Raw genomic sequence first — 27,162 nt, 5'->3', positions numbered from 1 at the left:
ATACATAGTTTTTATTTAACCTCACTCAATCATGTTTACCGTATGCTCTGTAATACTCACTCATAATATAGTCATGGCTGATCACCACAACAGTGGTTCTAGTCCTGAGAAAATAGCAGTCTTCATTTTTCAGTCGGAAGAAGTAGGAAAGTGTTGTGGATACTGGCTTTTAACTGAAGCAGATACTGAGCACTTGATCAATAAGTAGTCCCTCAGCGTATTTGTGTATGAGAAAGCGGATTACTATTTGTCTGCTGCTTTTCTCACGTTCTCCCATCTGCAAGGGTAAAAGCAGACCTGGCCTACTCTGGGAAGCCAGTAGTGTTTCTCATGGCTAAGTATCTTTCAGATGATAGCATACTCAGAAGGGCGGTTCTTTCCTGCGGTCCTGGGAAAGGAATTAGTCATTGGTAGCCGGTGTATTTTGAAAGCTGGTATATGAGCCGCATTAGTGTGCTTGTCTCCATGCTGGCCTGCGTGACTGTTCCTGGGACTGTAGTTGGGTGCTATGGATGCCCATGGACTGTTTGATGCTTCCTAACTCTTCATTTAGATAACTTCCTAGTGACTGCGTCTTCTGGTGGTGACAAAATAGTGGTGTCAAGTTGCAAATGTAAGCCCGTTCCACTTTTGGAGCTTGCGGAAGGGGTAAGTTACTTTCTTTTTAAACTGTTTAAAATCTCAGTTTGCTTATGTGACTGTGACTTACTTGTTATGGTTCTTTGTGTTTAAAAACATTTTCATCCAAACTCTGAATAGTACAGTGACAGGTGGGGTGCGTGTGCCTACCAAATGGTTGTTAGGTGAGATTTTAGTGAACTCACAGAGAGCAGTTTAGGTCTTAGATTTCGTTAAGAAGGCACTCTCTCTGTTTTCCCCTTTGCCCATGCAGGACTAGGTCACTAGGTTGACTTGACCTTGTGAACCCTCATGATGTAACTGTTCCTGTTGACCCCGGGTGCAGGCTCAGCAGCAGAGACTAGTTCTGAAGGGAGCCTTCTGCTTCAGATGCTGAGCGCCCAGCCCTCAGGGATCTGGTCTGCCTTCCTTAAGGCTGGGGGAGATAGAAGTTTTCAGGGAGGCTTGGGGCCACAGCACGCAGTGACAGTGATGAGTGAAGCTCTCGCTGGATATTTCTTCATTCTTTTGTTTTGTGAGTTTATTCAGGACAGTATTGGTCTCCTCATTTCCATCCCCACATTCAGAAAGCTACTCTTCAAAGAGAATGTAGAGAATGACAGTTAATGACAAGGTCGCTCCTTTTTGCTGCTGTTGCCTTTTCCCTTTTTTTATTCTCTTTTTTCTTTTGTAAACTTAAATTTCACTTCCAGCCCAGGTGTGAAAGCTTAGAGAATGTCTGACAAAGGTACAGTGGGAGTTTGAGGCAGTCTGGGCTAAGGAAAGTTGAGGAAGAGACTGCCCCTGGTCAGTAGACTGAACTCTTCAAGAGAGCAGTGACAGCGATCTTGGGACTTTTGGGTCCTTTCCGGAGTGGCCAGCAAGCTGCTGTTGAATATCATATTAAAGTCAGATCAGTTCTTTCTTTCACAACTGGCTGACTGGCTTTCATGCATTAAGTTTTCAGATCAGTGTTTAGCACCTCTGCCCACTTGTGTTTTGATTTGTCCGTTTAAACTTATTTGATTATGTGTTTGTTTATTTGGACATTGTCTCCTGTGTAGTCCTGGCTGCTATTTAGTACCTGGAACTTGGTTTTTAGACTAGGCTGGTCTGGAAGCCATGGAGGTCCACCTGCCTTTGCTTCTTTAGTATTTGGATTAAAGGCATGAGCTAACCAAACCAAGCCCAACTCCTCCCATTAAAGAAAAATAGTACACTGGGTACTTTTATACCTCAAATTCTATTTTATACTTTAATACTTTATCAGGTGATTTATACAGATGTGAGTCATTCTGAGGACTTGGTGAATATCCCCATTCAGTTGTATAATTTTGGCCCTTCCCACTTTAAGGCATTAAATTATAAAGCGGGTGAAGAAATGCACACCAGAGTTCTAATTTTGAATGTGCTGCATTATAAAAGCTTTTTGCAGGGAGATTTTTAATGAAGGAATTTATTAGGAATTTCTTGTGACATGTTAGGGCTCTAGTCTTTATTTTGTTGGGATCCCAGCTCTGTTAACTTACATGCCACTCAGCTATTGGGCCTTTATAGTTGGGGAAAGAAATTTCCACCAGTCTTATTTTAAAATTATTTTTACAATGAAATTTTAGGTTCCTGGTTTTGTTTTTAATTTTGTGTATTTCCTCTTTGAAGTGGACAGATTGGTATTAATGATATTATCATGGTTATGGTGGGCTACAAAATTACTTTGAAATTTAACCACCTCGTTTTTAGATTTAAAAAAAATCATGCTTTAATATTTTTGTGGGTACAGAATTCCTATAATTCCATACAATTTCTATTAATTATTTAAGTTCATTAGATGCATTAAAATACATTAAAATAAAAGGTCTTCTATCAATAAGGTAAGCTAGTCTTAAGTATGGGTTTTATTCTGAACCCTTAACAATAATTGCACCTATGACAGCTAGCACCCAACTATATCAATCTTTGGTGGAAACCATCCTTAACTATTTCTTTTAAAAGTAATTTTAATGGTTATTAGGAAACTTGGATTTGCAGTGCAAGTAGATTCTAAAGTAAATGGTGCTGATCCCTTCAGACATGCTCATTCCTGGGATGGTGCCCACCAGAGCATTAATAGCTGCTCTGGCTGTGTTTGATAGTTGATTCTGTTGGTCCAGTGCTGACATCCTGATTGGTGCAGTGGGCCTGAGGCAAGGGGACAGACAGACTGTAAGTGTTCTTTGGAGCAGAGCATGGTCTGGGGATGCCGGATTCTCTGGTAGGAAAGTACTTCCAGTCTGTTCTCATCTGGTGCTCAGCTCTGCTGCTCGCTTATGTTCAATGTGCAGGGACTTGCCTCAGCCTACACAGCTTGCGTCTTTCCTTTGAGCTTCGTGTCGCCTGTCTTGTGTGTGTGTGTATGTTTGTTTTTCATGGCATTCAGCTGAATGTAAGAACAGTTCGTGTAGCTCCGTTCTGCTTCAGTTAAATGAAGCACTGCCAAGGCGCCCAGCTCCCAAGTTACTCGTGGCACCAGGGTGACACATACTTACTGTGAGACTAGCTTGGTAACCGTTGAATTTAGCCATTGCTCTGTAATGTTGGTGAATATAGTTGTAATCTTTAAGAAACTGACTTTCTGATTTCAAGCACACTGTAAATTGAGCAAAGATTGCCTAGATATTGGAAAGTTATTTTGCAGAGTACTAAGTAGAATACTGTTTCAGAAAGCTACACTAAGTGGCCAAGGGAGGTTGCTTCACAAGTAACATGTGTTGTCTGTTGACCAGGTAGAGCCATCAGTACTGGTTCAGTGACGTTTGGGTCTGGACAAGGAGAACGGCTATTTAGAAGCCTTGAGGCAGTTAGAAGATTGCTATGTTAGGAATGCAAGGTCATTACTGGTGGAGAATCAGTGCATGAGAAAGAAGAGGACAAGTTATGGAGTAGGGCAGGGCCCAGACTGCCTGCAGGTTGATGGGTTTGGGTTTCTTGTAGGTATGCCTGGGAGCCATTGAAAACCTTCATACCCAGCTCTGGCTTGCTTTCTTTTTTTAATAATTATTTTTATCCTCTATTTATGGAGGATGGGCTTTTAGGAACCAGGAGTGGAAACAGGAAAACTAGCCAGGAGGTTGCTGCTACCATTGGGCAAAGTTTGGGTCAGTGGTAATAATATATTTAGGTGAAGGGAGGCATGTGAATTTCTTGTAGGGTTTATAGGCCTTGTTGATAGGCTGGACCAGGGTAACAAGGAACTGAAGGTTATTCAGCAGCTTACCCTTGATCAGTTGTGCCCAGGCTCAACTGTCTGAGGTCAGGGCGCTTTGCTCATTTGCTATGAATGCATTTGTATTTGGTGGTGGATTCCCCACAGACTCACTCTTGCTCCGCATCAGCCACTGAGCCACAGCCCTAGCCCCTGAGGCTGGGATTGGGTCATTCTTGAGACTCACTGGGTGAGGTTTGCTGTTTTCTTGACATCTGAAAATGAATAAGCTTTGGATCCATGAGGGTGACCAGAGGTGAAATACTTGGTTGCAAGTGTAAGCATCTTGATGGCCGTGACTCAGCAGATTTGCTGTTCTGCTAAAGGTCGGTCCTCTCTGGGCTCTGTTAACCTAATTTTGTTTGTTTGTTTGTTTAAATAGCAAAAGCAGACATGTGTCGATTTAAATTCTACATCAATGTATTTGGCAAGTGGAGGCCTAAATAACACTGTTAATATTTGGGATTTAAAGTCAAAACGACTTCATCGGTCTCTTAAGGTAAGCGAATATATTTTATCTATTTACAGAATGGGCAGCTCACACCCTGTTTGGAACGTTTTCCAAGCTTTGTCCTCATAATTGAAGTGCTTTAGAATCAAAGTGGGGTGTACTGGGGAATGTAGGTACTGTCTAGCTGAAACTTTCCACATAAAGACTCGTGACTCGTGTTGCCTTTTCCTTAATTTTTTCATGTGTTCCTGTTGTTTTGAATGAAGTAGTCTTCGAGGGTTTTCTTTTTCAAGTGTAGTTTTGTCATCAGGGATTTTTTTTTAAAGGGCTTTGGGTAAATGTGTGTGGTTCAGGAATTCAGTAACCAGAGCTGACGGCTCAGCCTCTTAGTTCTGCAGTGTTTGGCTGCCACTATTGATGATATTTTTGCTTGCATATTTTTAAACTTGGTAATGAAATAGTAATTAAAATAACTTACTATTTAAAATCAGTGTTCCCTTAGGTAGCTCTTTGTAGTTTCAGAAAATAAACATATTTGTCTCAGGAAAGTGTGGTCAGGACTTCCTTAACTCTACTTTTAGCTTTTTTAATATTTAGAAGGTGCTACCAAGTTTGCTATTTGCTATTTGTCATTTACAAGTATTTAATAGAAAGTTTTAAATAGTTTTATATATATGTTCTCTTCTGTATACACAGAGAAGAACTCCCTTTAACTGTTAACCATGTTACTCATTACCTGACACTTGTGGGCATTTTGTGGCCAGTAATGTTTTATTTGTGTCCTTACTCCCTCTGTAGTCATCCCGTCCCTGGACTGCTTTGTGGTAAATACCAGACACATACACACTCTGTCATTCTGTCTCTCTGTCTTTGTCTCTCTGTCTCTGTCATAGCTAAACTGAAACGGGATCCTATAGTAGCTTTGTGGTACCTTTGGAAATGTATTGTTTTATGCTTAGCTAAACTTTGAAGCGTCTTTAAACTCTGCTTAGGATAAAACAGGTAACTAAAGAGTTGCGGTTAGTGAAATAGCTTTTGTCTCCTCCCTTACTATGCCCACTTGTTGAGTGCTTACTGTTTATTTCAGTAACTGCAAAGCAGCAGATGCAGGCGGAGAAACTGAGTTAGATGTTAAAGAATGTATTCTGTCCACTCCACAGGGTCAGTGCACATGCACACCGTGCTCTTTGTTCCGTCTTTCAGATGTGCACTATTTGAATCACACGCTTAGGGGGATGTGCCTACTTTGTATAGGGAGTGTTTTACTGAGAGGTGAGTCTTGGCCCCGATTGTCAGAGTTTTTGGCTTTCACCTACTCCCTTCCTGTTTGGAGACATTCTACTCATTTCCTCTCCTCGGTCTGCAGATAACCCTTATTTTCACATCCTTTAGATCTTAGAATGCTTTATTGTCTGTTTTAGAAGCAGTTCCCCATCTATGAAACGTTTTCTTTTGCCTTGAGTTCCTTATCTATGCTCTCATCCCCAGTGATGTATACAATTTCTGGCGTTGGTTAGTGCATAGTCAGTGTTTCCGGGTGATGTGTTTTCCACAGCTGAATTGGGGAGACAGTGCTCCTTTACAGAGTCACAGATGTTCGGTTGAGTGGCGCACTCCTCATCCCTGGGGCAGCGGTACACACGATGGTGCTTACTCTTCACGTTGGTTTCCCCACAGGCAACTGTGCTGGGGTAGAAGTTGGGGTCATCTGATGGAGTTGTACTGCAGTGAGATGTCCATTCACTGTCTTGTATCAAGTTTAGGATATTTATCTCAGTAAATGACAGAACACTGCATTGTTCAAAAAAACAAAACAAAACAAAACCCCACCCTTATAACTCCCATGAGGCTTGCATGTTCCTGTTAAACATCTCTAATTTGATGCTTGGAAACAAACCTTGTGAGCTCGGTTTAGTCAAAGTCTTGGACTTCCATTCCCTCATGAGATTCTGTTCGCGTTTGGGAGGCAGTCTGTTTTGGGAAGGCCAAGGGCTTTGGGGTTTGTCTTAGAGCTGTATCCTAGTCTGTCACTTAGCAGAGATGGGAGATACACCAGCGTCTTAAGCTTTCTCGTCTCGTGCGCCTCATCTGTAGATGGGGAAAATGGCATTGCCTCTTAGGATTGACTAGTCAGTGAAGCCCCAGTGGAGAAGGTGTTCAGCCAGTGGGAATGAATAGCTGCTGTCTGATGTCTCAGGCTTAGTCATTGCTTTTTCTCCCACTTCCTTTCCTGTCTGTAACTTACCTATGATCTCTTCTTTATTTGCTTGTCTTTTGAGATAAGACCTCACTATATTAGCTCAGGCTAACCTAAAATTCTAGGTGGTACAGGATAGTCTTGAACTCGTGATCCTCCTTAGTGTAGGGACTACAAGTGTGTACTGCTACTCCCCACTCTCATCCTTTCTTTAATGTTGGATTCAGTTGTATGTCTCTCTCAGTCAGTCAGTTGAGAGTGATACCTGTTTCTCCCTTTTGTTCCCTTGATGCCACTGTTCCTTTACCATTCGCTGTCATTTTGGTGCTAATTTTAGTGTCTTGTAGTTGAACAGTAATACTTGAGAGCAGACATTTAGCTTAGAATAAATGTTATCAACATCAGTGGAAGGCAGGCAGTTCTAGAAGATGAGCATTAAGTTAGGTACCCTTCTAGACTGTTTAGTGTTTCAGAGTCTGTGGACATGTAGTATGGGTCTCAAAAATTGTCTCTCGAGACTCCATGTTTATTCTGTGGTGTCTAATCAGCTCAGTGGTGTTAGTCGGAAGGAAACTGTTAGCTCAGGTATCGATAGACAGCCATACTCTTCATCAAATATGGGGGCTAACGGCTGCTGTTCTTCACTGCGTTTCTTTCAGGACCATAAACGGGAAGTAACTTGTGTGGCGTACAATTGGAATGATTGTTACATTGCTTCCGGGTCTCTCAGTGGTGAGATTATCTTACACAGCGTAACCACTAATACCTCCAGTACGCCTTTCGGCCATGGGAGTAAGCAGGTATGGTGTTTGTGTTTGTTTGTTTGTTTTTTTAAATAAAGTTAATAACTTATATTTTGAATTATTTTACATAAGAAAGTAAATTTAAATTTTTTAATATTTAAAAGCTTTTTTTTTTTTTTTTTTTGGTTCTTTTTTTCGGAGCTGGGGACCGAACCCAGGGCCTTGCGCTTCCTAGGCAAGCGCTCCTCCACTGAGCTAAATCCCCAACCCCATATTTAAAAGTTTTATTTAGCTTTCTGGAAAACTAGCTAGTTTGTCATGGCAGTTTTTGAGAAAGATAAGTAAGCTAATTCATCCTAGAGCGCTTGGATGAATTCACTCAGACAGTTAAATATTTGGTCTTCCACACTCCGTCTGTTTTCTAACAAAACGCAGGTATTTGTACATAGCGCCGTCCTGAGCCCGGGGTTTTAATGTCTCCATGGCATTTCTGTTACAGAAGTCCTAAGACTGATGTGTACATTCATTCATACCGTGTGTGGACAGGAAATCATTGTGTTTAGGTAGAGGCAAGTACATTTTGAAAAAACAAAACCGTTTTGGTTTTTGTTGTTTTGAAAAGTATGTGGTAGTTAAAATAATCAAAGCCGACTCATACATTTCAGGTTAGTACAGAAATCTTTATAGAAACCTTTTAAAAGAAAAATTAGTCAGTTAGATATTTTTCTTGGTTAAAAAATTGTTTTGTTTTGTTTTTTTTTCATAAAAGAATGAGAAGTGCCTTAATGAGTCTTCCTTGGCTGACATTCTTTGAACATCTCTAGAGATGATTCCAGTAGGTAGATAAAGTGGATATGGTATAGGGGCTGTAGCAAATTGAAGAACTTTAGCCTGGCTTTTTAGTAATTCACAAGTTAGTTACACCCATGCATCTCATCTTTCTGCTCTCCCGGGTTCTGCTAGAGTCTGTTTCACAGCCCGTGACTTACACTGCATCCTCCTCAGTTAGGCTCAGCTACTAGTTAGTTAGTCAGTCAGTCTCAGTTGACAGTTGAGGGCGTGTGGCTCTACACTTAGAGTTCCCAGAACGGACTGACTGTGAGCTCAGCTGCTCTGGTGGCCTTCCTTCCTCTGCACTGGCTTTCTAGCTTGGTGGAAGTTGTGAGTGATTCAGACTGTCTGAAGCTTCTGGGTACAGTTGCAAGATCATTAATGTAAGGAAGTGGCAGTAGTAGGGTCCCCTCTAGCACCTGTGACCACTCCAACCATGGGGTCGTGGCCAGGTTTACCATATTAGGCACGAGCTCCCTCCTATCGAGTGGGCCTTAAGTCCAATGACACAGCTACTGGTTTCCTCCCCAAATACATGTCACTGTTCCCCTGTCGCGGTCTCCTGTATTATGGTTCACAGAGGAGAACTTGGATAACTTTTCTCCCTTGGCAGCTTGCAGGACTGTGTGAGCTGGTCCTCAGGGAGGGCCGTCACTTCCTGTCAGTGCTGTCTTGACCGCTCAGATCCTGAGGCCAGAATGTGTGCTGTCGTCAGCAGTCGTCTCACCTGTCGGAAGGCAGCAAAGGCAGTGGCACAGACTGTAGTTGGGGTTTGGACTTCCCTGCCCAGTGATCAAATGGAACTTTCTCATGCTTAGTACTGGGGTTTTGTTTAGCTAGATAGTCTGGCAGTGCTTCTCGCCCGTCCTAATGCTGTCCCTTTAATACAGTCTCTCATGTTGTGGTGACCCCAACCATAAAGTTATTTTGTTGCTACTTCATAACTCTAATTTTGCTACTGTTATATCTGTGGTTTTTGATAGTCCTAAGTGACTCCCTATGAAAAGGTCATTTGAACCCTAAAGGGATCGGGACCCACAGGTTGAGAACCACTGGTCTGTGGCTCTTGGAAGCATTATCACTTCAAGTGGTATAACTTTATTTTTTGTGTGTGTATACATACATATATATGTAATTTTAGGTAAACATAAAATAATCCAATTCCCCATTGCTTTTCAAGCATCTTAGAGTTACTATCCTTGGCTCCGTCTCCCTTTGTGTTATCCTTCTTCCTCCGTTACAGCTCTCCACTTCAGTTTTTCCCTCCAAAGTTCTGGGTCCCCAGCTCCTCACTCCTTCCCTGTGGACACAGCTTGTGGCAGATAAGACACATCAATGCCTCGAGGTGTGAGGTGCGTAGGGATCTCTGTTTATCATATCCCTTTCTCACATGAAAAAAAAAAAACCTTAAAATCTTAGGTGATGGATTGCAGCAATTCTAATGCTCAAAGAATTTTTTAAAAGAGATTTATTATATATAAGTACACTGTCGCTGTCTTCAGACACTCCAGAAGAGGGCATCGGATCCCATTACAGATGGTTGTGAGCCACCATGTGGTTGCTGGGATTTGAACTCAGGACCTCTGGAAGAGCGTCAGTGTTCTTAACCACTGAGCCATCTCTCTAGTCCCAAAGAATTTTAATTTTTTGTATCAGAAAACTAATTTTTATTAGTTTGTATCAGAAAACTAATTTTAATTGATTAGTTTGTATCAGAAAACTAATCTTCTAGTTTAGGAAAACAGTGTGCGAGCTCATCTCCAGTGTTCTCAGTCTGCCAGACCTCCAACTCTGCAAGACTTTTGGTATTAGGCTGGGAGATCAATGAGTATTAGCCGCTGTTGGGAGCTTTTAACGGCTCCTTAGATGAAGACATTAACGTCACCTTTCTGGTTTCCTCCTCAGCCTGCTTTGGACATCCTTAGTATGCACTCCCTTCCACCCCGTGCTAGCTTACCAGCTATAACTTACCCTCAGGAGTTACTTTTCTGATAAGGGCCCACCTCTAGAGGCAGAGCCCCAGGTTGTTAGTGTTCTCTCCAGGAAGGAGACCCCTTGTAGGTTTCTCAGGACTTAAGTGTGCAGCCTTAAACTTATGCATATACAGGCAATACTAACTGAACTCCATAGGGTGTGTGTGCGATGTGTGTGCATGTGTAAACACATACATGTGTGTGATAATAAGGTAAAGAACAAAATTAAAGTGCACTTTTCCCTCTGCCTGGAACAAATAGTTATTTTTTTATACAATATATTATTTCATGTGCTTTGATAAGTTATACCATTAAAGGCAGGGAAGTAGAAGTTGGCTTCTCTTATTAGAAAGATCAGTTCTAGATCTCTTAGGAAAGTCAGCGTAATGACTCTGCACACTCAGGCTTTACTGTATATAATTGAAATACTTGAAGGCAGTTTTACATTAGTTCTTTTCTACAATTTAATTGCCATTTACCTACCTATCATTACCAGAATTGCCACTTGAGTGTACATTAAAAAATTGTAAAAATTCATTTAAGATTTCACATATATTAAATATTCATTTAAAACTGCCAGCAGTTCATAATTCTCAAGTGTGTCAGACATTGACATTTTAAAATTCAGATATACTGTTGTTTGGCTCAGTTTTGCCTTGATTGATTTTACTGTACCTGGGGTTTGGGTTATTGAGAAAAAAGTATTAGTTAGGACCTATCTATGATTAAGTTGAAAATGTTAGTTTTGTTTCTATAAACAATTGAGGATTTGAGGTTGTAAGAATCATAAAATTGACTTCCTAGACAAAGTGACAAAACCCTTGTCATTTTACTGAGTCTACATCCGACTGGGATTCATGTCAGAAATGAGGTTGCCTGGGTATAGTCTTACTTTCAGTTGAATTGAGGCTATTAGTTTTTGTCTTTCTCCAAGAGAAAAAAGAGCTGCCCAGCCTCTGCAGAGCTCCTGGCTGCTGGCTGCTGGCTGCTGGCTGCTGGCTTCATGTCAGCACTGGGCGCTTCAGCAGCTTGGGATCATTGAGAGTTGCCTTCTCCCAAGCAGTTAAAAATGTTGATCTGTATTACGGATGTCTTAGATTAAAAAGGGAATTTTAGGTAAAGCAGGTGAGATTTTTAAACATACCACAGTACATTTAAACACATTTGTTTTCCTTAAGTGACTACATTTTGTTTTATATGTAGAGTTTGTAAGTATTAATAAGCCTGCTTGAGTACAGAAACCTGAGAAATGTAAGTAGTTATGAATTACCTTTTTTAACGTTAATTATTTTGTAAACAATGAGTTTATGGCTGGGATATAGCTCAGCTATAGAGACTCTACGAGGCCCTGGGTTCTATTTCTGGCATGACAGATTTTACATTGTAATTTGCTTTATGTTCTACATGGATTCATACTCAGAAAGTTTGACTGCAGAGCCTTATTTCTAGACTAGTGATCTTCACGTTTATAGGGGCATTAGCATAATTTATATCGGGGAAAATATTTGGCACAATAGCATTTCCTTAATAATCTCAGTGTTATTTCTTTAACATTTGTTATGTCCTTGCTTAGCCCCTGTATTATGTTCTCAAGTAGTTTTATTAATGTGAGCATAAAATAAATTGACACTTTATGCCAGTTTTCAAAGATACTATTAGATGTTTTTCTCTTCCTAATAATAATGGAAAATATGTGTAAAATACTATCTTATGTGTTTCCATATACAGCGTTGTCTTTCTTTTGCATCATTTTCTTCTTGTAAACTTGTCTTCTGTCTTCTGTCTGTCTGTCTTCTGTCACTGTGCTGTGTCCGAGGCATGATAACACTAGCCCTCCTAATCTTCAGTGATTGCGTGCATTTTAATACTTAGTATCACTGTTACCTAAAGGTTCTCCTGTTCTAGATAGTTTCCAAATTTTTATAATCACAGCAAGCACTATATTTTAATAGTGTTATGAAAATTACTTCTGATCTTGACTTTTTAAAATAACATTGAGGAACAGGTTCACTGTGGAGCTGATATTTTTAGCCATTGACATTAAGTGGGACCAGAGCAGGTGTTAGTCCTGAGGTATCTGTTTATTTTACTTATTCTGATGGTATCGATAGGCAGCAGATGTTCTGGGCTCTGTAATCTAGATAAAGATTGGTGAGTAGGAGTTCTAATAAATGGTATTTCTCCTGTTCCTCTCTTAATCAGTTAGGTGCATCTTTCCTTTAGACTGTAAGGTACCTGGCAAAGGGAAGGAAGACAGGAGAAGTTAAGTTTGCAAAGGGCAGATTAACCCAGCAGACGGCTGCACTGTGTGTTCTCTGTAGTTAGGAATTGAGTCTCCCAGAAAGAACTGGCAGTAGGTCAGAGAGAGAAATGGCGTGCTTGCTCATTGCATGCAAGTGCACGGGACATTGCAAGGATGAAAGGTGAATCTCCAAGCTGTGGGAGCCCACGGTCCCCAGCAACATATTAATGGACAGCCACAAGTCACCACGCAGCAGCCTGCTCATGCACATGCATGGTCAGGAACTTTAACTGCGTCCATGCTGTTCCCGACTCCAAGGAAAAGCAACCATTGTGGCAGTGAGTCTTATTTAAGCCATGCACTCCACTGTTAGATGAGTAACTCAGAACTGCTGTGAGTGCTTGCGTCTCTGGGCTCTGTCCATTCTGAGGCCGATGAACCTGCAGCCGAACCACAAACCCACAAGCTGGAGCCGGCAGAGAGCAGTCAGCAGTGCTGCTGGTGTTTAGCTGTTTAGAATCCCGAGGGAGCACCAGAGAGAAAACACTTAAAACACTGAAAAACGTGTTTTATGAAAATGGCAAGTAGAAAATACATTTTAAAAAGAACATAATCTTTGATACTTTTATATCCAGCAAATGCCGGGTATAGCAAACTATGATATTCTTCAATCTTTGATTTAAAAACCTCAAAGATATAAAAAAAATAGTAAAATACAAAAACAAATGAATGTTTTATAGGCAGGTTCATTTCCTCTGGGAAAAATTTCAACAAAGAACTAACATTTAAAGCAGCAGTTCTCAGCCTGTGCCTCACAACCCCACATATCAGATACTTATATTATGATTTATAATAGTAGTAAAATTAAAGTTTTGAAGTAATGACAACATGTTATGGTTGGGGGTCACCATAACGTGAGGAACTGTATTAAAGGATCACAACATTAGGAAGGTTGAAAACCACTGATTTTAAAGCATTCCTTTCTGTGGTTTTGTAATTTTTTACCATGGAATATCTTAAGATGTCAGTTCTTCTTAAAGTGACATAGTTGATAGTGGAAGGGTTTGTCCAGAAGTCTTGAGACTATCTCTGTAGACTAGCACTCTGACAGAAAAGAATCAACAGAGAAGGAAATGGAGAAAGTATGTGCAGTCTATATGAGCATTTACGGCCTTACTTGAAGAAGTTAGTTGCAAATTAGCACTAAAAAATTCATAATATCCGAATAGAAAATAGGCAAGATATATTAATAGACAATCCATAAGAACAAAAATAGATAAATGCTGACTTAGTGTTCTCAACTTTGTATCTCTGAAGAGCACTGGGCACAGAAATAGGAATTATCTCAAGTCAGCAACTTTAGGAAATGGTAGATTTGTTGGAACCTCGAGGAGATAAATTGATATGATCCAGCTGTCATAGAAGACATTTTGCTGACATGACTGTGTCACAGTAGAATGTAATCCCAAGTACCAGTTCTAGTCCACTCATCACACATGCATGTACAGAAAGGTACTTAAGAGGTTCCTCCAAAGATGGTAATCAGTTTTCTGTAGTTGCTTAGATTACAGATGAATTTACTCTTCGTTATTTCAGTTTACTTCTAAATATTCATGGTGGAATAAGAATTTCTTAGCCCATGGAATTCTTACATATTTTTATAAGTTTTGTAAATGAAGTTTACACAGTTATGATCATTCATTGATGTCATGTCTTCACCTACTTATAGTAATAGTATGTTTCATATTTATAAACAACCTTTTAACAAAAACAAAAACATTCTAACAAAGCAATAATGTGTTGTAAGAAAAAATATCAATTCTGAAAGTGCTAAACAAAATAATTGCTTAATAAGTTTGGTGCTGCTGATACAAAAACGCATTAATATTCATTTTGCACAGTTTAGCAGATTAGTACTTTGCTTATATTGTGTCATGGCTAATGTCTTGATATTCTAAGAATATGATGGTTTAATATATGTGGAACAATCAGAAATGACATTCTATTAATATCAGAAGATTAAAGAGTAGATGTTTAAACATATTTATGGGTCTTAAACTGTGCTATACATGGAAATCATTGATCATTGAGTTGAAGATCCATACATAAATCTAGATGCCTGTTTTGAATACCAAATTTTTGATAAAGAAGCCTGAAATGCACACTGGAAAAACAGACAGCATCTTCCACAAGTGGTGCCGGTAAGGCCAGATAGCTGCACGGAGAAGAGTGCAGACAGATCCGTGCATGTCACTCTGCACAAAGCCTAACTCCAAAAGGATCAAAGACCTCAACAGAAGGCCAGATACAAGAAAATGGGGAAGAGCTTGAACTGATTGCTACAGGGAAAGACTTTCTAAATAAACCACCATTAGCACAGACACTAAGATAGAAAATAAATGGAATCTCATGAAACTGAAAAGTTTCTGTTATACAAAGACACCATCATTTGGACAAAGTGGCAGCCTACAGAATGGGAAAAGATTTTTACCAATTTATATATCCAATAAAGGAATAATGTCCAAAATATATGAAGAACTCAAAAAACTGGATATCAAGAAAGGGAATAACCCAATTAATAAATGAAGTACAGATCTATAAACAGAATTCTCAAAAAAAAAAAAAAAGGAATCTCAAATGGCTGAAAAACACTTAAATGTTCAAAATCCTTAGTTGTCAGGGAAATGCAAATTATCTTACACGCCAGTCAGAATGGCCCAAGATCAATAAAACAAACTACAGCTCGTGCTGGCGAGGTTGTGGAACAAAGAAAACACTCCTCCATTGCTGGGGGGAGTACAGTGTACGCAACCACTATGGAAATCGGTGTGGCGGTTCCTTGGGAAGATAGTTGATTTTCCTCAAGGTTCAGCTGTGCTGGCCTTGGCCATACACCCAAAGAATGTTTCATCCTACTACAGAGACACTTGCTCAGCCTTTGTTCTGTTCACGAGAGTCAGAATTGACAGTAACCTAGGTGTCAGCAGATGCTGGAGAAAGAAAATGTGCTGCATTTACACCAGGGAATATACTCCATCATTAAAGAAAGTGAAGTCATGAACTTGGCAGGTAAATGGGTAGAACTAGAGAAAAAAATCATCCTGAGTGAGGTAGCACAGACCAGTATGTGTTCACGTATAGGTGGATGTCAGTTGTTAAATCAAAGATAAGCAAACTGTTTTAGAATCACAGAAGTGACTCCCAGCCATAAGATTATTTTCATTACTACTTTGTAACTGTAATTTGGCTACTGTTGTGAATGTAATGTAAATATCTGATATCCAGGATGGTCTTAGGTGACCCCTGTGAAAGGGTTTGTTGACTCTCAAAGGGCTTGTGTCCCCCAGATTCAGAACCACTGGTATAGAGTAAGTGACTAGGAAATAATACATTTCCCCAGGACCAGGAAATGGAGTAGATAGTTATGAATAATGGGTGGATGGCGGTGGGGTAGGGATTAGAACAGGAAGACAAATAGGGAGGGGAAGAAAAGAGGGGAACGAGGAAGGGAAGATGAGGAGGAGAGGGCCAGTAAAATTGAGGGTCATTTGAGGGGTTGTATGGAAACCTAATACAATAGCTTTCTAAAGTGATTGAGTGTGTGTTTGTGTGTGTGTGTGTGTGTGTGTTCTAAGTGTAATTGCTAAATAACAGTGTAGACAGTGACCTTTCATCACCAACTGAAGCACACTAGTACCAGCACACTAGTGCAGAGGAGGCACAAAGACTGGGGAGTAACTTACTGATATCCGGGACTTAAGGCCTGCTCCATGAGAAGGAGCCATACCCAACACTGTCTGGGTGACCATGAAACTGAGACTAGATAGCGTAGGGACCTGGGGAAAAATAAATACTACTGTTCTACAAAAGGAGTGTAGCAGTACAATGGCTCCTAATTACTTTGTGCTGTACTCATAGACCGGTGTCTTGCTCAACCATCATGTGAGAAGCTTCCTCCTGCAGCAGATGGGTATAAACACAGAGACTCACTGTGCAGAGACACTGCAGAGAGAGACCCTGGACCACTCCACCCTAATTGGGAGGTCTCCATCAAATCCCTCCCTGTCAGGGCTCAGAGAGCTCTGGTGGAAAGAAGAAAGGAGGTAGAAAGAGTTTAAGAGGCTCTAAGCATAGAACGTATGTGCTCAGGCAGAGGCAGCATCCATGAGGCCTGTGTGTGGCTGATCCAGTGAGTTCTCAGAGCTGAAGTAGATGGACACATATCCCCAGCTTTAGCCCAGAAGCCATCACCAGTTGATAACCACTTGTGGTTCCTTCAGTCTCACTTGGGGATCCATCCCATATACAGACACCAAACCCAGACACTATTGTAGATGCCAAGAAGTGCATGCTGACAGGAGGCTGATATAGCTGTCTCCCGAGAGGCTCTGCCAGAGCTTGACCAATATAAATGGGGATTCTCGCATTCCAACCATTGGACTGAGCACTGAGACCCTAATGGAGGAGTTAGGGAAAGGACTGAAGGAACTGAAGGGGTTTGCAACCCCATAGGAAGAACAACAATATCAACCAACCAACCCCCCCAGAGCTCCCATCCCAAGAGTACACATGGAGGGACCCATGGCTCCAGCTGCATATGTAGCAGAGGATGGCCTTGTTGGGCATTAATGGAAGAAGAGGCCTTTGGTCCTGAAAAGGCTTGATGCCCCAGTGTAGGGGAATGCCAGGGTGGTGAGGCGAGAGTGGGTGGGTAGGAGGAGAATCACCCTTATAGAAGTAGGGGGAGGAGGGATGAGATAGGGGTGTTCTGGAGGGGAAATGGGGAAAGAGGATAACATTTGAAATGTAAATATATAAAATATATTCTCCAAGAGAGTCTCAGCACAGAAACAAACTACTCCTAAGCATAGACTATGTGCCCAGCCACAGATGACCAGCTGAAAGCAGACTCAGTGGCCTCTTTTGAGGTCCCTGTCTCATAATGTCTTGTCAAGGCTTTCACTTTTTTTAATTTTTACTTTTACGTTTTTATTTTTTCACCCTACAGGTTTTGCTGTATTATATATTATAACTTCCAGTTCTGTGGTTTTGTGACGTTCCTGAATGTGCAGTCAAGTGTTTCTCTGTATCTCGTCTGTTTCTTGGGTCCCTTTTCTTCTGTCTGTTTTGTAGTGTTCTGACATTTTTTAGTGTTATTTTATTTTATTATTAGCATAGTTAATTAGGATGCCAATAGAAATCCGGACAGAATATTTTAGGAAAAGTAGGTATAATTCAATCAATTTTAATCAAGTCGTATTTATTCAGCCTGAATTTTCTGGTCCAGATAAACTAGACAGGAAGCCTGTCTTCTGGTGGGGATTAGTGTTTAGAGCGGGTCCTGCACTGCCCTCAGGCTGCTCTGTTTTCAAAGGAGGTTTAGCCCCTCCTCTGTAGAGGGTCCCATCCGTCCTTAGTACCTGTGCTTTACTGTGCCGGTTAATGTGCTGGAGTGTCAGCGCCACAGGCCGCACACAGATTAGTGCATCCCAGAGTCTAAGGGCTGTAGGAGTGAGTGCCAAGTTACTTCACCCTCTCCCAGGGTTCTCCTGTGATTTGACTGTGCTTGGGCCCTGTGTTTATGGTGACTGTTCTAATCGCTTGGTTAATGTAGTCAATGCAGATGTGTTATATTAAAAGTTTTTCTCTTTAAACGGAAGAGACTGAAGAAGTTGTGTCATCTAAGATAATCAAATCATGACAGATATTCAACTAACAGAATATTGAAATGTTTCAGGGTCATCTTCTAATGCACTAAGTAACATGGTGGAGGTTGTCCTCAAAACCCGTCTGTCTTTGAATCAGAGAGTACCTAACTCTGCAGGATTGGTAGGATTGAGTCATGTTTATGAATGCTTCTGAATGTTTGCAGTCACGTCAGTGTGTTCTTTATCTGCAGCCTGTCCGGCACATCAAGTACTCGTTGTTTAGGAAGTCTCTCTTGGGCAGCGTTTCGGATAATGGAGTAGTGACCCTCTGGGATGTGAACAGTCAGAGTGCATACCACAGCTTTGACAGTACACACAAAGCCCCAGCTTCAGGCCTCTGCTTCTCTCCTGTCAACGAACTGCTGTTTGTGACCATAGGCCTGGATAAAAGAATCATCCTGTATGACACTTCAAGTAAGAAGTAAGTGTGATGTTATCCCGAGTACTTGTTTTGAGACATAGCAAAGGCAGGCCTCAGACTTGTCAGTTAGCTAGAGATGACCTTGACCTGCTGATGCTCTTGGCGAATGGTGGGATTACGGGTGTGTGCCACCACACCCACGTCCTGTGCTGCTTTGGATCCAGCCTGGAGTTTGGAGTGTACTGGGCAAGCACTCTCCCCTGAATTCCATCACCAGGCATAGCATGTCCATTTAGTGACAGATCTCTCATTAACAGACATGTTTGTGACTCACACAGGCATCTGATCACTGTAGGGGGATCTTGATGTATTTAGTATGATAACTTTCCTTGTTTTTTTACACAGAAAAGAGTGGATGCTGAATAAACATTAGGGTACTTTTAGACCATGAGAGTTGAGAGAGCAAGAGAGAGCAAGAGCGAGAGCGAAAGAGAGAGAGAGAGAGAGAGAGAGAGAGAGAGAGAGAGAGAGAGAGAGCGATTGACTTCATTATACATCTTTATTTCAGCAGTCTAAAGATTCTTTTGTAAAATACAACCAAATATACTTTTTAACAACAGTTTTGTTTTAAGTTAATTTATTTTCTGTATCAGAATTTCTAAACTAATTATATATATTCTGGTCTGGTGTTTCTCTTATGGAGTGTTGTCCTGAGCACTGTAATGTATTTCAGCACTGGCCTTGATCTCTCCCACTAAGCCCAGTGACATTTGCTGAGTTATGATACTCCAGACATTACCAGATATCCCTAAAAATGTTACCCCTGCTTGGGTAGATGATCTTTGAACCATTCAAACTCTTCTTATGTGTTAACTGTGCGTAATTTAGAAGGAGGCAGTATTTAAAGATCACAAAGAATGCTAAGGTTACTGTTGGTAGAGATACCGGAATTGGGCCTTGCTCCAGTAGTTACTGTGACCTCTTCTCACTCTGTTCTGTTTAAAACAGTTCACTGACAGCCGGTGTGAGCAGTAAGCCTCTAGTGCCAGAGAGACCAGCAAAGAGCAAGTCAGTATCCGTTGCCTGGCTGTGGTCTGGCCGCATGAACTGTGCTGGGTTTAGCCTTTTGGTCAAGAGATGTACAACTTAGAACAGAGTAGCATCTGCTCATGTGAAAGGTCACAGCCCCGGCAGAGACAGGCGGGCCACTAAGTAGAAACTGGATATGTAGCGCCCGCCCAGCCCTGAGGCTGGTTCCTGTTGCCACATGTTGCCAGAGAGTGCTTAATCCAGGAAACGGAGGTCCACATGGAAAATGTAGGCTGCACAGTTGTGGTGTGAATGTTCATTCTTTACAGGTTGTTCTATAGGATGAGTCTATAAGACATAGTCTGCACTGCTTTAAACAAGTATTTGGGATATGCATTGTTGGCCTCGTTCTAAGTGTTCTTGATAAGCACACGTGTCGCGTAAGCTTATACTCCTGCATATACTAATGTATTTGCACATTCTCCTCCAAAGGCTGGTGAAAACTTTAGTGGCTGACACTCCTCTGACTGCTGTAGATTTTATGCCAGATGGAGCCAGTTTGGCTATTGGATCCTCCCGTGGGAAAATATATCAGTATGACTTAAGGATGCTGAAATCTCCCGTGAAAACCATCAGCGCCCACAAGACATCTGTGCAGTGTATAGCATTTCAGTACTCCACATCTCTGACGAAGGTGAGATACTCTCTTTTTAACATTTTCTATTTTCCTAGAAAGTCCTAGCTCAGAAAGTGAAAATTATCTCTTGTCAACTAAACACAGCAGTGTACTGCTTCAGAGTTGTTTTATACAGTGACATTGTACATTGTTTGAATATAAAGCCATTGGAGATTTGATTTTAAAGTTGTTTAGTATTTAATTCTTCTATAACCCCTCATCATAAGTATTTTAAAATACATTGTTGTTTAGAGCAAAATTCAGATATAGCAGCAAGCTTCAGATTTATAAGAAGAGAAATTAAGTTTTTAATTTAGCGGGGTACTTATAAAATATTAATGTTTATTATGACACATTAGTAACCTGAGCTTTTAAATATTCTATTCCATTTAGGCAAGTTTAAATAAAGGCTGCTCAAATAAGGCCACAGCAGCGAACAAACGGAGTGTTCCTGTGGGCAGCAGCAGTGGGGCTGCCCAGAATTCTGGAATTGTCAGAGAAGCACCCAGCCCTTCCATTGCCACAGTTCTCCCACAGCCCGTGACGACAGCTGTGGGCAAAGGAGCAGGGGCTGCTCAGGACGAAGCAGGTAACGTCGCTTGTGTCAGAGTGAGCTGGGGGCCTTGTCTTTCCTTCACCATTAGCCCTTTCTTTTAGAACCTAGGACTAATTTGAGTACTTAGGTAGGCAAAACTGATTCGTAGATACCGTTGAAGAAATGAAACGTATTAACTTTGCCTTGTTAAGGAGCCCTTGAGAGCACTTATTCTCTTCAGCTGAATTTCTATTGTGAGAGAGAGTGGGTGATTTTAGCCATTTGTCTTTAATATTCCCTCAGCCTGGCTGATCTTCCCTTACATCATAAGCAGAGTGGGAACCCAGTGCTGTCTGTTTGGTTTGACCTTATAGTCAAAGAGCAAAATGCACAAGACAAGATGAAGACCACTCACGGTTCTTAACGTTTCCTATCTCAGAGTGGAAGTAAGTCAGGCGGCAGAATAAATGTTTTGAAATGCTGTCGTTGCCTGGCTCACGCTGACGTGTAGTTTTGTTAGCCGGAAGTTAGAGTTCGAGTGTCTAGGTCTGAGATAATCTTGACTCCAGTGGTCACAGGAAGGTCCAGTGTGGTGTAGTGGCGGCTTCTCTGCTCTTTGCTTGTAACAAGAGCGCAGTCTGTGAATTCTCAAAAACAGCCTGCACTCAGCGGTGATGCAGGTACACTGACGCTGACTGTGCAGGTCAAGTCCTGTTCCTCAGCGTGAAGTTACTCCTTCCAAATGACAGAGCTTTGATGCGTTGACTCTGATAGTGTGGAAGAACTGTTTTCATCATCAGTTTCCTATGACGTTCTGTGTCGCTCTTTTTTTTTTTTTGTAAATTTATTAGCCATATAGATCAAGTTATATTTTTTAAATGAACCGAAAGCTCAGCACATAATAACCACTTAAAAATGCTGTTTTCCTTTTAAATGGATGTTTTTCAGTAGATAAATATAAAATAATAAAAAACAATTCTGTTGAGTCGAGCTTTCTCCTGGAAATTTTTTTTTAATGTTATTTTTCTTGGATATTTTATGGATTTACATTTCAAATGCTATCCCCTTCCCCCTCTCCCATACCCACTCCCTCTGCTTCTATGAGGATGCTCCCACTCCCACCTCAAAGCGCTGGCATTCCCCTACATTGGGGAAACGAGCCTTCACAGGACCAAGGGCTTTTCCTCCTATTGATGCTGGACAATGCCATCCTCTGCTACATGTGTGGCTGGAGCCATGGGTCTGTCCATGTGTACTCACTGGTTGGTAGTTTAGTCCCTGGGAGCTCTGGTGGGGTCGGGTGGTTGATATTGTTGTTCTTCCTATAGGGTTGCAAACCCCTTCAGCTCCTTCAGTCTTTTCTCTAACTCCTCCATTGGACTCCCCTTGTTCAGTCCAATGGTTAGCTGCAACCGTCCTCATCTGTATCAGTAGGGCTCTGGCAGAGCCTCTCAGGGGACACCATATCAGGCTCCTGTCAGCAAGCACTTCTTGGCATCAGCAATAGTGACTGGGTTTGGTAGCTGCAAATGGGATGGGTCCCCAGGTGAGGCAGTCTCTGGGTGACCTTTTCTTCAGTCTCTGCTCCACTCTCTGTCCTGTATTTCCTCCCATGAGTATTCTATTCTCCCTTCTAAGAAGGAATGAAGCATCCTCATTTTGGTCTTCCTTCTTGAGCGTCATATAATATGTGAATATTTTCTTAGGTATCCCAAGCTTTTAGGCTAATATTCACTTATGAATGAGTGCATGCCTTGTGGTGTTCTTTTGTGACTTGGTTACCTCACTAGGGATATTTTTTAGTTCCATCCTTTTGAATAAGAATTTCATGTAGTCATTGTTTTTAATAGCTGAGTAGTACTCCATTGTGTAGATGTACCACATTTTCTGTATCCATTCCTCTGTTGAAGGGCATCTGGGTTCTTCCAGCTTCTGGCTATTATAAATAAGGCTGCTATGAACATGGGGAGCATTTGTTATATGTTGGAGCATCTTTTGTGTATATGCCCAGGAGTCATATAGCTGGGTCCTCAGGTAGTACTATGTCCAGTTTTCTGAGGAGTCGACAGACTGATTTTCAGAGTGGTTGTACCAGCTTGCAATCCCACCAACAATGGATGTTATCTCCACATCCTCGCCAGCATCTGTTGTCACCTGAGTTTGTGATCTGACTAGTGTGAGGTGGAATCTCAGGGTTGTTTTGATTTGCATTTCCCCCATGGCTAAGGATGTTGAAGTTTTCTTTTGATGCTTCTTAGCCATTCGATATTCCTCAGTTGAGAATTCTTTGTTTAGCTCTGTACTCCATTTTTCAATAGGGTTATTTGGCTCTTTGGAGCCTAACTTCTTGAGTTCTTTGTATATATTAGATATTAGCCTTCTATTGGATGTAGGATTGGTAAAGACCTTTTCCCACTCTATTGATTGCCATTTTGTCCTGTTGACAGTGTCCTTTGCAGAAGCTTTGCAATTTTCTGGTTTCCCATTTGTTGATTCTTGATCTTAGAGCATAAGCCATTGGTGTTCTGGTCAGGAAATTTTCCCCTGTGCCCATGTGTTCGAGGCTCTTCCCCACTTTATTAGTTTCAGTGGTCTGGTTTTATGTGGAGGTCTTTCTTAGTCACAACATACAGAAAAAATAACTATGTCCAGTTTTAAGGAGACAAACACTGTGGCTGTTTACTTAGAAGAAATTGTTTTTTAAATATAACTGAGTAATGTCTCCTAAAATGCTTAATTAACTGTATTATGACATTTGCCATGATTTTCATGACTAATTCTGCAATTCTTTTCTTTTTCATGATTTTAAAAGATTGAAATGGTGGTTTACAAACTGGGAAATAGAGTGTCAGTTTCTAATAAACTGCTCTTCCTTAAGGATCACCACACTTACTAGCAAAGAGGGCCTGGGTTTGCTGTGTCACTTTCAGTGTCAGCTCTCTACAGTCTAAACAGTTCTGACAAAAAGAACCTTTGCTTTGTCCCCACAAACAGATTTCTGTTTATTTTGAAGCAACAGTCAGCTCAGAGAGGTTTAGTCACAGTGGTGAGTTCTTGAGCTTTGGCAAACTCAGACTTCCGTGAGCTTGTTCCCAGTTGTTTCCTTACTCCCTGTTGCTTTACATACACAGGCCCCTCTTTGCTTAGCCTACTTGCTGTGTGTGTGTGTGTGTGTGTGTGTGTGTGTGTGTGTGTCTATTGTGTGTGTGTGTGTCTGTCTGTCTGTCTGTGTATATGTGTGTGTGTCTGTGTATGTGTGTCTGTGCATGTATGCTGTGTGTATGTGTCTGTATGAGTGTGTCTATGTGAACATGCTTCTGTGCGGGTGATTGTGTATCTGTGCAGGTGCATGTGTGTTTGTGTGTGTGTGTGTGTGTGTGTGTGTGTGTGTGTGCATGTGTCTGTCTGTCTGTACAGGTCCATGTGTGTTGTGTGTGCCTGACAGCAGCTTCAGGTGTCACATTCCTTACGGACTGTCTGGTTTACTTTTGGAGTCAAGGTTTCTCACTGGCGTGGAACTTGCCAAGGTAGCTGGCCAGGAAGCCACAGAGCTCCCTGTACTACCTCTGCCTCGCCATTGCTGGGACTGCAAACACTTGCTTTCTTTTCCTTGTGGGGTCTGCAGGTCCTCTTCATATTCTGCTGCTTTTAGGGCAAGCACCTTCCTCACTGAGCCATCTCCAGGCCACTTCTGTCTTATTGTTTTCTGCTTATACTCTAAGCCGTTAACATTTAAGACAGTTACAGCAATCAGAGAAAATGTATCTGAAGTGTCTGTCACATGGGACAATAATGATAGAGTAGTGATACTGCGGTCATCCTCATAACCAGGATGCTGATTTTGAGATTAATCTACAGTTAATCTAAAGTTTTAAAAATTCCTGTTTCTATTCAAGTTAACCGATTGAGTAATTGAAAAGAACCTCTGATTTGTTACTGATCCTCAGTTTAAGTGGGAAACAGCAATTTAAGAAGTGAAAAGTAAGGCTTCAGTGCTATGTTTTTATGATACTAACCCTCTGCTTTATTCATTCAAACATGTGAAAACCTAGACGAGGGAGGCGAGCCCCTCCCTCCTCCCCTCTGATCTGCTTTCAGCCCTGTCCCTGTGTAACAGAGTTAACCCCAAGTCCTTAGCCCCCAGTGCTCCTTCCCAGAGGTGTGTCGCTGCCAGGCTGGGCCCCTGCTGGAAGCACCCGTCAGGCTGTGATACACAGACACTCTGGTGCGTTTTAAGTTCCTTTCCTCAGCCCTGCGAGCTTCAGAAATCCAGTGGCCTGTTCCTCCTTTCCATCTCTGGCTTCCCAGCTTCCGTTTGAGACTGAGAGGCCACACCAAGCTCCGTTAAAGTGTACGGCAGCTCTGCCAGTCGGAAGCTGGAGCTCAGCACTAACACGGGCAAGATGGCCCTCATCCCGTGCTCTCCCGCAGAGCCTCAGCCCAAAAGCCAGGGGCAGCAAGCCCTTTGCTCTCACCTCCTGCACTCTACAGTCTGGCGCTCGCCTCTCCTCCTTGCTAGGGACATACTGAGTACTTGTCCTCTAGCTGCCTGCGTAATGCTGGCAGTAAGGAGAGGTAAGCGTCCACTATCAATGGAAGAAGACTTTAGCTGGGGATATGAGGCCTGCTTTCTACAGGTTGGAGAGCAAATGTTTGTTGTCTCTTGTAGTCTGGTAGGCATCATGCTGTCTGCCCTGTGGACTTGTCTTAGTCGGTTGTAGGCGGTCATAGGCACAAGAAGCATAGATTGCATCTAGTGTGCGTTAAGAGGGTAGCAGAAGCATGCTAACGATATTAGAACCTTCCAGTGAAGTGACGTGTGAGCACATGACTGGAGAAGCCCTTCACTGACATGCTCTGCTGCTCTTTCTTGATGCTTAATTATAAACGTGCACCAGGGTGGGTAATGAACAGTTTGCAGTCAAGTTAGCAGCTATTTACATGAATGTAATAACACCGACTCTTGTGTCTCCTTCTTCCAAGGTTTGCCTCGAAGCAAAAATACAGATATCTTATCTAAGGAAACTGATGCTGGAAAAAGTCAAGACTTCTCCAGCTTTGATGACACGGGGAAGAGTAGTTTAGGGGACATGTTTTCACCAATTAGAGATGGTAAGTGTGTTCAGGCAGGGCTGGGCTATACGGCTGGTAGATGAGGGTCTGAATCGTACAGTGGTCTGTCCATGTTCTCAGTGTCTGTACCCGATAGGTGAGAAGTTGCCCTGTCCAAGCGAATGCTGCTCATTGTGCGCGGTTCCAGTCCCACCACTAGGAGGGAGGCCTCCTCCCGGTCTCTTGTGTGTTCAGCCAGCACTCAGCCTCTGAGCTTAGGGGCCAACAGTGTCTTAACGGAGTTCACCATTATAGACAGTCTTTGACTTACAGCTGCTTCAAATAAACCCCTAAAATCTTGGTTGTTTGCTATGCAAAAATAAGGATTAGGTATTTATTTGGTATTTACTTCATTTTCCCATGGCTAGGTAACTGACTGCCTCTTCCTGTGCACTTGTATATGACAGTTTCATGTGTGTTATATCATCTCTGCCACTCCCCTGTAGAAGTCACCTCGTCACCTTGATGCATGGACACAGTGTATATCCTTGTCCAGCTGGGCCTTTTCCGTTCTTCCAAGGCTCAGGTTCCTTAATGGGATGGTCTCACTGCTAATAGCAGTGTCAGTACCGAGGCCACTATCTGGAGAGCAGTGTGACAGTTAAATTATTCATGTTTTCTGCCTTATTAATTCCATTTCTACTAATTTACCTCAGAAAATATTCACACACATCTGTAAGATTTGTGTGTTTACAGTTTTATTTGTAATATTGAAAAACCAGACAGTCTCTAAATGTCTGTAGTAGAGGATTCACACACACACAACACAACACAACACACACACACACACACACACACACACACACACACACACCACGTTGCAGCTTTTATATATTTAAGACTCAAGGAGGGGCTGTTTTGCAAGATTGAATTAATGAACAGCCTGGCTTCCCCTTTGGTTGCTGCACTGTTTTTCAGAAGTAAAATTTGAGGTGTGTGTCTCCCCTCACTGAGGCTTCATCCAGTTTTTTGTTTTGTTTTGAGACAGGATTTCTCTGTGTAGTGGCCCTAGCCATACTAGAACTCTCTTTGTCGATGAGGCTGGCCTTGAACTCAGAGATTGGCCTGCCTCTGCCTCCTGAGAGCTGGGATTAAAGTCCTGGGCCTCTACCACCTGGCTACGAGGCTTCTTAATTTTAGGAGAACATGGACAAATATAATGTTGGTTTTGTTGACTAGAAATTGGTTTTAATTTCAAGGGTGAAATTCTCTAGGGAAAAGGTTTAATCTTTGTGCCTCAGTTTCTTCATCTGTTAGATAAAAATAATTTTTATATTAAGACAAATCCAAGAATTTTGTGTGTTAGGGGTATTGGCATCTAAGATCAGCTGAGCAGTTGCCTAACATACAACTAACACAAAAATCTGGTACATTCAAGAGAGGGGTGGAGGGCTGGAGAGATGGCTCAGGGGTTAAGAACACTGACTGCTCTTCCAGAGGTCCTG

At 41.8% G+C, this 27,162-nt stretch overlaps 1 protein-coding gene across 2 annotated transcripts in view; it reads left to right on the top strand.

Annotated features, from left to right (window-relative positions):
- Positions 1-27,162, top strand: part of Nedd1 (NEDD1 gamma-tubulin ring complex targeting factor) — a 41,435-nt gene that overhangs the window by 5,274 nt on the left and 8,999 nt on the right. For both annotated transcript variants that reach the window (NM_001106779.2, XM_039078693.2), the window contains exons 3-9: positions 554-648; positions 4,242-4,358; positions 7,167-7,307; positions 18,196-18,425; positions 19,887-20,088; positions 20,464-20,659; positions 25,589-25,717. In NM_001106779.2, the coding sequence (NP_001100249.2) occupies positions 554-648; positions 4,242-4,358; positions 7,167-7,307; positions 18,196-18,425; positions 19,887-20,088; positions 20,464-20,659; positions 25,589-25,717 (1,110 nt within the window). The remainder of the gene's footprint in view (positions 1-553; positions 649-4,241; positions 4,359-7,166; positions 7,308-18,195; positions 18,426-19,886; positions 20,089-20,463; positions 20,660-25,588; positions 25,718-27,162) is intronic.

The sequence above is a fragment of the Rattus norvegicus genome, chromosome 7 (genome assembly GCF_036323735.1).
Source record: "Rattus norvegicus strain BN/NHsdMcwi chromosome 7, GRCr8, whole genome shotgun sequence".
In the NCBI taxonomy this organism is placed as follows: Eukaryota; Metazoa; Chordata; class Mammalia; order Rodentia; family Muridae; genus Rattus; species Rattus norvegicus.
Note: the sequence above shows the minus strand (reverse complement) of the source record. Positions and strands in the feature narration are given on the sequence as shown.